The sequence below is a fragment of the Chiloscyllium plagiosum genome, chromosome 23 (assembly GCF_004010195.1).
Source record: "Chiloscyllium plagiosum isolate BGI_BamShark_2017 chromosome 23, ASM401019v2, whole genome shotgun sequence".
Lineage (NCBI taxonomy): Eukaryota > Metazoa > Chordata > Chondrichthyes > Orectolobiformes > Hemiscylliidae > Chiloscyllium > Chiloscyllium plagiosum.
Genome location: NC_057732.1, coordinates 13,896,182 through 13,906,657, shown reverse-complemented (window position 1 = coordinate 13,906,657; position 10,476 = coordinate 13,896,182). Strand labels below are relative to the sequence as shown.

General features: G+C 39.8%; 1 protein-coding gene across 4 annotated transcripts in view; it reads right to left on the bottom strand.

Moving 5' to 3' along the window:
* The window catches only part of LOC122561635 (anoctamin-2-like), a 243,713-nt gene that overhangs the window by 112,040 nt on the left and 121,197 nt on the right, over positions 1-10,476 (bottom strand). For 3 of the 4 annotated variants that reach the window (XM_043713573.1, XM_043713574.1, XM_043713572.1), the window contains one exon: positions 8,350-9,213. The exons of the other annotated variant lie outside the window; for it this stretch is intronic. In XM_043713573.1, coding sequence (XP_043569508.1) covers positions 8,932-9,213 — 282 coding nt within the window. In that variant the 3' untranslated portion in view covers positions 8,350-8,931. Of the gene's footprint in view, positions 1-8,349; positions 9,214-10,476 lie in introns of those variants that run through there. 4 annotated transcript variants of the gene reach the window in all.

The following is a 10,476-nucleotide window of genomic DNA, read 5'->3' as shown; positions in this document are numbered from 1 at the left end:
TTTAAGAGGCATTTGGATGGGTATATGAATAGGAAGGGTTTGGAGGGATATGGGCCGGGTGCTGGCAGGTGAGACTAAATTGGTTGGGATATCTGGTCTGCATGGACGGGTTGAACCGAAGGGTCTGTTTCCATGCTGTACATCTCTATGACTCTATGTTTACTATAAAAACTGAACCATTCACTCAATTCAAAGATTAATCTGGATCTGAATTGAATGCTTTAGCATCTTCATTTCTTAGTTTGTAATTGTTTCCTGACTGATGCCTTGTACATTCACATTTCAAATAACAAAGATGGATTTTGTTTATGTTTTGTACTAGTGTAATATTTTGTATTGGTTTGTTGTACTAATTGAACGAACAATTTACACAGAGGATATTGAAGACCCCTCAATATATCTTAGTGCTCAAAATGGAAGAGAGCTGATTCTTGTTAGGACCATTACTGACTGATTTCAACAAAGCCTGAAGGACAATAGCTAATGAATTGAATATTGGCAGGTTGATAAACAAACCTATGTGAGGATCAAAAAACCTATTTGAACTCCTCTTGTTAGTCTACTTTTCACAAATATACTTATCCATGACAGCATTGATTGGAATGTTCATAAAACAGATCTTGTGGAAATATAGTCTTGTCTCCATCAATGTGGCATCACCACTTTGCTGAATAGGACAGATGCAGATCAGATTTTGCTGTACAAACTAACTTAGAGTCATAGAGTCCTACAGCACAACTGGTCCATGCCAACTAAAATGTCCATTTAACTGTTGATGTGAAAGTTTGGTTCAAGATAATGCAACTTAGGTTTAGGCTTCAAGCCATTACCATAAATCCTTTGCCAAACATAACATGGGTGATTAAAAACAACCAGAACTTTAGTGGTGTAAAATGAACCAAGGCACTTCACAAGAGCATTGTTAAATAAAAATATGACACTGATCCACAGTAGGAAATATGTCAAATGTTTAAAAACATGTTCTGAGAGTGGCCTTTCAAGTGGGGTCTTAAAGGAAGAAAGTGAGGAAGAGAGGTAGGGAAGGACACCAAAGAGTTTGGAGCTTATTCTATTTGGAGGCATGGCCACCAAAGCTAAGCCATTAAAATTGGAAATACACAATAGGCCTGAAATAAAAGAGTACAGAAGTCATAGAGAGTTACAAGGCTGTGGAAATCACAGAGATAGGGAGGACCAAGGCCATGATGAGGTTTGAAAATGAAGATGGAAATTTATTATTCAAAATGATGCTTGACCAGGAGCCAGTGCTTCTCAACAAGCACAATGGTGAAGGGGGTACCTGGACCTGCTGCAAGTCATGTCATGGGCAACACAATTTTGGATGGCCTCAAGTTTGCAGCAGGTAGAATGTGGAAGACTAGCCAGGAATGCACTGGAGTAGTCAAGTATTAGAATAAAAAGGCACAAATTGAATGTGAAAAGCAGGACAAATCCGGTCTGGTCAATTACCACCTTATCGATCCATTTCCAATCATCAGCAAAGTGATAGAAGGGGTCACTGACTGTGTTACCAAGCAGCAGTGGCTCAGCATCAATCTGTTCACTGATGTTCAGTTTAGGTTCTGCCAGGGACAATGAATTTCTGACATCATTGTGGTAAAAATATGGACAAAAAAAGAGCTGAATTCCAGGGATGAGGTTAGAGTGACTACCCTTGACAACATGACAGCATTTGAACAAGTATTAAATTAACAAGCCTGAGCAACACTGATGTCAATAGCAAAGCTGTTTGCTGAAGTCATAATTAGCTCAAGGACAATGGTAGCTGGAGAGCAATTTTCTGGTTGGTCAGCATCTAATGCCCTTTCTTAATTGGCCAGTTGAGAATCAGTCAATCACATTGTTGTTAGTCTGGAGTCACTTGTAGATCAACCAGCAGATATACTTTCCCAAAGAACAGTACTGAACCGGGGTTTTTACAACAAAAAAAGTAGTTATATGGTCATCATTAGACTCCCTTTGTAAACAATGTAAAGTTTGTCACAGTGGGATTCAGATCCTTTCCTTGAAGAGTAGCCTGAGGTTCTGGATTACTAGCCCAGTGGCAATCCCATTACCTCCCTGATTTCAGTCCTGGGACATTAATGGAAGAGTTCCTCGGGGGGGTTGTCCTAGATCCAACCATCTTCAGCTGATCCATCAATGAACTTACCTCAATCATAAGGTCAGAAGTAGGCATGATTGATAATCATTGCACTACATTCAACAACATCTGACTTCTCAGATACTGAATCTATCCATTTCCATATACAGTAACATGCAGATAATAACCATTGTCTAATAAGTGGCAGGTAACATTTGTGCTACACAACTGAGTATTTCCAGCCAAAGAGAATTAAACCATTTCCCCATGACATTCATTGGTATTACCATCACTTATCCACTATTATCAATATCCAGGGGGGAAATAACTCTTCTCAGGCCTGTATCTCACCACCAATCATCTCTTCATTTTAAAAAGGCATAGTCTTTGACTAAAGGGTAGGGGTATGGGTGGGTTACACTTCGGCGGGTCAGTGTGGACTTGTTGGGCCGAAGGGCCTGTTTCCACACTGTAATGTAATCTAATCTAATCTAAAGCACTGAGTCAGGTACTAAACTGTCAGTATACCTGACATTCAACCTTACATGGAGAAAGTGAGGACTGCAGATGCTGGAGACCAGAGCTTAAAAATATGTTGCTGGAAAAATGCAGCAGGTCAGGCAGCATCAAAGGAGCAGGAGAATTGACATTTTGGGCATAAGCCCTTTTTCCTGAAGAAGGGTTTATGCCCAAAACGTCGATTCTCCTGCTCCTTTGATGCTGCCTGACCTGCTGCGCTTTTCCAGCAACACATCTTTAAGATTCAACCTTACACGTCAACCTCATTGCAATACTATACCATGACTTACCATTGACAGAATAGGAACTGACTCACCCATATAAATACTGTGGCTCCAAGAGCATTTCAAACCCTAGAGATTCTGAGGTGAGAACTCTCCTAACTACCTAAAACCTGACTACCATTCACAAGACACATGTCAGTAGCATGACAGAATACTCTCTAATTTCTTAATGAGTGCAGCTCCAACAACACACAAGATACTTCAAGACAAAGCAGCCCACTTGTTTGGAATCCCATCCATCAACTTGAAGATTCACCCCTTCTACATTAACACACAGTGGCAGCAGTGTGTACCATATACAAGATGTACTGCAGAAAATCACCAAAGCTCCTTTTAAGAGAATCATCAAAACCCATGACCTCTACCATCAGGAAGGTCAAGAACAGCAGATGCACGGGAGCACCAGCAACTGCAAGTTCCCCTTCAACCAATAGCATTCTGACTTGGAACTGTATCACTGTTCCTTTACTTTCCTTGTTGTGAGATCAGAGTTCTGAAACTCCCTTCCTGATAGGACTGAAGATGTATCCATATCACATAAAGTGCAGTGATACAAGAAATCAGCTCACCATCACTTTCTCAAGTGCAATTAAAGTTATGCAATAAATGGTGGTGCAGCCAATGACAGAACAAATGAGAAAAAGTATGCCTGATCTTTCAATGAAAAATTGTGGGTGGCACGGTGGCTCAGTGGTTAGTATTGCTGCCTCATAGCACCAGGGACCTGGGTTTGATTCCAGCCTTGGGCAACAATCTGTGTGGAGTTTGCACATTCTCCCCGTGTCTGACTAAGTTTCCCCACCCCACCCCCATGGTCCAAAGTTGCACAGGTTAGACGTTTGGCTCTGCTAAATTGCCCATAATGTCCAGTGTTGTGCAGGCTAGGTGGATTAGCCAGGGGAAATGCAAGGTACAGGGATAGGGGATTAGGATGGGTCTGGGTGGGATGTCCTTCAGAGGATCAGTGCGGATTCGATGGGCCAATGGCCTACTTCCACATGGTAGGGATTCTGTATGCTTTCTTCATTTCAGTGTTCAGAGATTGCAGACACTTTGATTGCATGGGCTGCAACTGTGACCCCTGCAGTTAAGGTGGCAGCAAATGCAGGCTTTTTAATCAGATGTTTCTAGGTATCTTGCATTTAAACTCAATTCTTACTGTATGTGAATGATGAAATCAGATATTTGCAATAGGTGCTGAATAAAATATGTTTAGAGATAGATTTTACGCAAAACAATGCATAGCCATTTTACCACAGACTTTGGACTTCACATTCTGAAAGCCGACCGTTTGATGAACGTGATGTGCAGCATGAAATGACTAGTTCCTTTGGGAAGAATTCCTTTGTTGTCTGGGGTGTAAAGAGCACAGTGAGCTTCCCTGGAAACAGATGTTAACTCTGCTGCTGCAAAATAAAAAAGACCCAGTGACTATTTAGTTTGTGAGAATTAGATGAAAGCTGAAGGGTTTATGCACAAAGCCACAGATTGACTTCATTTCAAAGATTCAATCAAGCTTTTTATGTTTCTTTTAGGAATTATTCTCTGATCATATTCCAGGAGGTCATGATCAGAGTTTGCTTTTGTTAAAATTTGCCGAAGAAAATGCCTTACCAGGTAGTGCGGTCCTAAACCGAGCCTTAACGTTAGGAGTGTGTATACAGCACAGAAATGTCTATATTGATTCACACTAAAATGGAAGTGCCAACTTATACTTCAACACAGCTTTTAACCATAAACTTGAGAGCACCCAGGCACGCACAAGTATTCTTTTCTGCATCATTTATTTTGCATTTTATGAATGTGCAAAATACGTATAGATATACATACATTCAAACACTCAAACACACACAGTATAAAATAGCCTCAACATTCCTGCAACTTGTGAAGTCAAGATTAGTTTCATTTGTTTTTGTCTATTTAATCTCTGTAATATTTTTAATTCACTGAAGTTTGTGAGCTTAGTCAGAATCATCAACATTTGTGCGGTGAATAAATGGAATTCAGTGAACGCTGTGGGTCAACTCCATTCAGGTGCTGTCATACAATGGTTTTGGAGGATTTAGTAAGGAGATCTTTCCCATCCAGTGAAATACCAAAATTCCTTGTCAACTTTTCAAGGAAGAACAGAGGACACATTTAGTATATTTGGCAACATCTGTCTTCAAACAAACTCACAAAAATATCAAACTGATTATTTTTCTCCTTACTGATTGTAAAACCTGCTCACTCTCTGTCAGAATTATCATCAAATAAGACTGACAATATCTGAAAAGTAATTCATCGATTGTTGAACTTGATGATTTTGGTATTATGTTGTAAATGCTCTTCCCTCTCCCTAATTCTTTTTCAGTTTTCAGATGTCTCAGTATGAATCAAAAATGTTGGTTTTACTGCTGTCTAGATGTTCTTACCTGTATTAACATTCCAAGTGCTCAACAAATTGACAGTGACTGTGTATTGGTTTGAAACTATATACCTGAACGAGACTGATACAGGTCAGTGTCTCAGCTGTGGGTGGTGTAAGGTCAAATCTAAGGTCAGACCACAGTTAAAGCAGAGGTGGAATTTCCCCAAAGAAACATAATTGGCCCTATCTGGTATATAATATCTAAGTCTAAAAGAGTGGGTTTTTTTTTTGTCTATTCAGTATTGTTCCTTGAAAGGTTTTTGGCAAAGTTACTCCCTGATGTCAGAGCTCTGGATTTTGTGTTTTTAAGTCTCAAGAAAAAAACCTTTGGCGATATTACAGCATTAATCTTTGCCCAAAAGTTACTCATCCATGAACAATAGCTGTCAGGCTTTGCAGTGGTTCTATGCAAACCAATCTCTGTCAAACATTTATCTCCTGTGAGCCAAGACAGAGCTTGTACTGTTAGCAAGCTTGTTCCTCTATTTACTGTTTTTCAGTCAACTACATCGCATATGTATGTTGGTTCAGTATTTGCATGAAGTTTTAATAACATTATTTGTTTTAAAGTTTTGAGAATCATAATGAAATTATGAATAAAGTGGAAGCCTATTAAGCTCAAAAGTGGAAAGATATCAGTACAACAAGGCAGAGCGGTTCAAAACTAAGTGTTTGCAAGGAGGTATGTATGAAGTTGAAACCCACAATCCTACACATGAGCCTACATGTCAAGATGTCGATGTAAGTAGATTTAGGATACATTTGCCAGTGAGCTATGCTAATTTTGCAAATGCTGAGTTAATTCAGTGTGGATATGAACCTGCTTTATGAATGATCAAGCATAGATAATATTAATTGAGACACATACTTAAGAACCAGCTTCTAAGCTTTTCCAACGTCACCTTGATGCATTTGGAGAGAGATGGACACTGTGGGAGCTGGAATGCATTAGTGCCCCCTTAAAAACCATTTTGATGTATTCCCTCCCTCTTTCCATGTATTTCCTTCACTTTTATTATTGTTGCATTAAAGGTGTATATTTAGCTCAAATGGTTACAGTGTGACACTAATAATGCCAAAGTATTGGGCTTGTTTCTTCCACTGGACAACATCCTACCTTCAAGCACTTGTGGCAGAGTAGTAATGTCCATGCCTCTGGGCCAGAAGATCCAGGATTAAATATCATCCAATACAAAGGTGTGTTATAACATGTGTAACAGATTGATTTAAGATTTTAAAAACTGGTTTCCACGTGGGAAGGGATGTGATTTGCAGAAGAGAACAGTGGTCTGTTTTTACGTGACTGACGAGTGTGGATGAGGCCTTTTTTTTTAACTGGCGTACTGGATCATGCTTCTTTCTTTAACACTACATGAGATAACAGAGAGGGCTCTTCAAACCTCCAATCCCACAAACCTCACAGAGACAAAATCAGGAAATAGGAAGTAACTGTAAATTGAAGTTTATTCTGAGCGCCCCTTTAGCAGAGTATAGCTTTAAATCCGAGATCGATATATTTTTGTTCAAAGATATCAAGGGATATGGGCCAAAGGCAGGCCTACGCAGTTAGGTCACAGGTCAGCCATGATCTCATTGAATGGTGGAACAGGCCCGAGGGGCTAAATGGCCTACTCCTGTTCCTATGCCCTGCTGACAGTGGAACATGTGTGAATAATAGAGGGGCGGTACATCCTGGACAAACAGGCATTAGATTAAGGTTTTCTGTTGAGTAAGCAACAAAGCTAACGACTGGGAGCTCTTGCTGTAGCTGAAAATTCAGACAGGCACATTTGGTCCAGCTCTTTACATTGGATACTCATTTTGTGCTTGTGAACAGAGTTGCTTTATTGGAAATGCTAATATAGAGAACATTATATATCAATTTTACTGCTAAATTACAAGAAAGAAATTACAAATGGGAACAAATGGATCCAAATATAATGTTTATCACAATGCTCTATTCCAGGGAGATGGATTTTTTTTTTAAAGCCATCCCTTGTTAGATTTTGGGAGATGTGATCACTGTAAATAATATAGGCAGTCAACCATTATACCATTACACCACAAACGCCATTTTTCCCCATTTATCTTTCTTATTTTGTTGGCTGGCCGTGTCAATCAGCTATTTGCACACATTTGGCAAGTTACCACAGGCAACTACTCATGACGTTGCTTTAATAGTGTCCACTTGCCCACCTTCATCTTACTCTTTGTAAGAGTAAAAACTTATTTCCCCACACAATCCACTGATAGAACCCACATAAAGCAGCAGACAAACCACTGACACTGGTTCAATAAGATATCATGACCTCAGTGATTCTTGTGACCTTTCCCTTTGTTTTCAGATGCTGGAGATTTGGGAAGCTAGTTATTGCTGTAACATCATTTCAAGGAAATATCTTGCTACGCAATAAATCTTGGAAATGAAGTCCAATTTCCAACATTGAGATCTATCATTAAGACTCATTCATAAAAACAAAAATGTGGAGTCCCTATGTATCAGCCTCTGTTGAATCATTCATCAGACATAACATATTTTGGAACACGATTAAATCAACTCGCCAGAAATCTCTCTGTGGGAGAGTACACATATGGACAGTTCATATGTCCATCTGAAATAGCAGAGAAGAGAGTTTCAGATGAGTATTTAAAGCAGTTATACCTGAGCCATGCCAGTGGCGTTCTTTAAGTGGTAAGTACATGAAGCTGCACTGCTCCATGGAGGTGCACCTACATTTCAGAAACCTAGACAAATGCTGCTCACAATTCCAAGGAGAAAGTGAGGACTGCAGATGCTGGAGATCAGAGCTGAGAGTGTGGTGCTGGAAAAGGAAGGGCTTATGCCCGAAATGTCGATTCTATTAGTCCTTGGATGCAGCCTGACCTGCTGTGCTCACAATTCCGACCTGTGATAGGGAATTTGGAGGCTAGCCATTCCCTACTGTGATCCAGGTGGAGGAGGCTTCAAATTGGAAACACAATTTTCACCTTCCAATATTGTTGTTTTAAAAAAATTGAGTTCCAAAACAAAAGTTGAAATAAAATTTATTTTTTCCAATATCAAATAGCTCTAGCAGGTATATCTCACAACATCCCGTCTAACAATTACAGTGACGGTATCTAAACATGAAATACATAAAAACTGCACATTCAATATTAAAATCTTCTCTTTAAAAACATAAACAGCTATTTTTTATCCCCCCCTTAGTTTAACAAAGCACAGTATTTTACAGATGTAGCAAACTTTCACATACATCGTATGGCTGAGTTCAATTGAACCTAATCATTCTGATCACATCAAGCTTCCATTAGGTTCTTTCTAATGTCTCAGTCACATTCAGTAGACAACCCCTGTCCCACATTGTGACCTTCACCTTACTTTTCAGGTGAATTTTAACCCAGAAAATTACCCATGTCAATCTGCAGTTGCATTTCACTGCAATTTTCTTTCATTCTGTGGTTTTGAAATTCTGCTCATGCTCGGCCGAGCTGATATTTCCTTTGCTTTTGGGTAAGAACCTTATTAATTGCAGCTTACTGCAAGCAGTGAGTCTTGGTTTTGTTCCAGCTAGTATCAAGGGCACATGTGGTTAGTCTTCTGATGCTTCCGAAGCTCAGACATCTGTGTGCTGTGAGCTAAATGAAGTGAAGCTACTTCGCTGACTTCTGGCTCTTTGAGTGAAGTTGGACGTTCGGTTCTTCTGAACTTCATTCTTCGGCTTTTGCCTCTGCCTGTCCTGCACTGGAAAGCTCTCAATCAGATTAACCTTCTCCTGCTCTTCCTTCAGGAACACATCTACAAACAGAGTTTTCTCCTTTTTCATTCGCATGCTGATGTCCTTGGGAACATCCGAAATCAGCCAAACCAGCACCTCACTTAAGACCATCACCAGATTCTGAAATTCAATGCATGGAACACAAAATGATGACAAGATTCATTTGTGATACTTACACAGTCCCTGAATTATAGGGAGAGGCTGTAACTGTTCTCACTGCAACGTAGCAGGTTGAGGAATGACTTTATGGGAGCTATAGATACGATGAATAGTAGGTGTCTTTTCCCTAGGGTGGGGAATTTCAAGACTAGGGGGCATGTTTTGAAGGTGAGAGGAGAAATATTTAAAAAGGATGAAGGGCAACTTTTTTTTAGGCACTGAGTGGTGGAATGTGTGTGGAATGAACCTCTAGAGGAAGTGGTGAATGCTTTAAAGACGTTTGGATAAGTGCATGAATAAGAAATGTTTGGAGGGATATGGGCCAAGGTGGGACTAGTTTAGTTTGAGGTTGTAGTTGGCATGGACTGGTTGGACCAAAAGGTCTGTTTCCTTGCTGTGTGACTCTGAGTTGACTGTAGAAGGCTTCATATGGAGAGAGGAGGGAGGGAAAAGTTTTCACTTGCTCAATGCTATAAATTACTAAAGGCAGAATATAAAACAATGAGATACTAGAGAAAGGAATTATGTTGTACTCCATCCAATCCTGTCCATTTTCTGTGTCAAGATATGAAAGGAGTCACTTAATGTTCAAATAAGTTTCAGTATGGTTTTCTTTCCCCCGACAGTCAGACTACACAGGACTGTCTCCAGGCAGAGGTTTAGTTTGACCTCCACTCCCCCTATCCAGAACAGCTGGTATACATTACCATTAAAGGAGAGATTTCATACCACACCCATGTTGTAATGACCCATGTTCGTAACAACTTCCGTTTGTTTGTGGTAGCACTTTTCACCAAGACATCTTTGAACCTGACCAGATATCTCATAACTTTGATTTTGCAGGATTAGGAAGTATTGCATAACTAGGACCACACCTACAGCTGATAGGATAAGCTCATCGTTTCATTTTTTTTTATTCCTTTCTTTCCTCTAAATCAACCTCAAAGGTATTCAGAAAGGTCACACATCCTTGCTTCTTAGCACTTGAATGTTGTCTTACCTTCTACAGCACCTCTACCTGCTGTGCTCATACTTTCACTGTCAGTCTATCTCCTTATGTTTACTGAACACATCTAAATGGACTGCTCTTAAAACTTCTTGTTTATTGCCGAATTTAACTACTTGTCACAAATAAGGGTCAGGGTGTGAGATTGAACCAAGGAGAATAAAAATACAAAAATTGAATGGACGATAGCTCACTTCTTAATTTCCAACAGCCAGAAA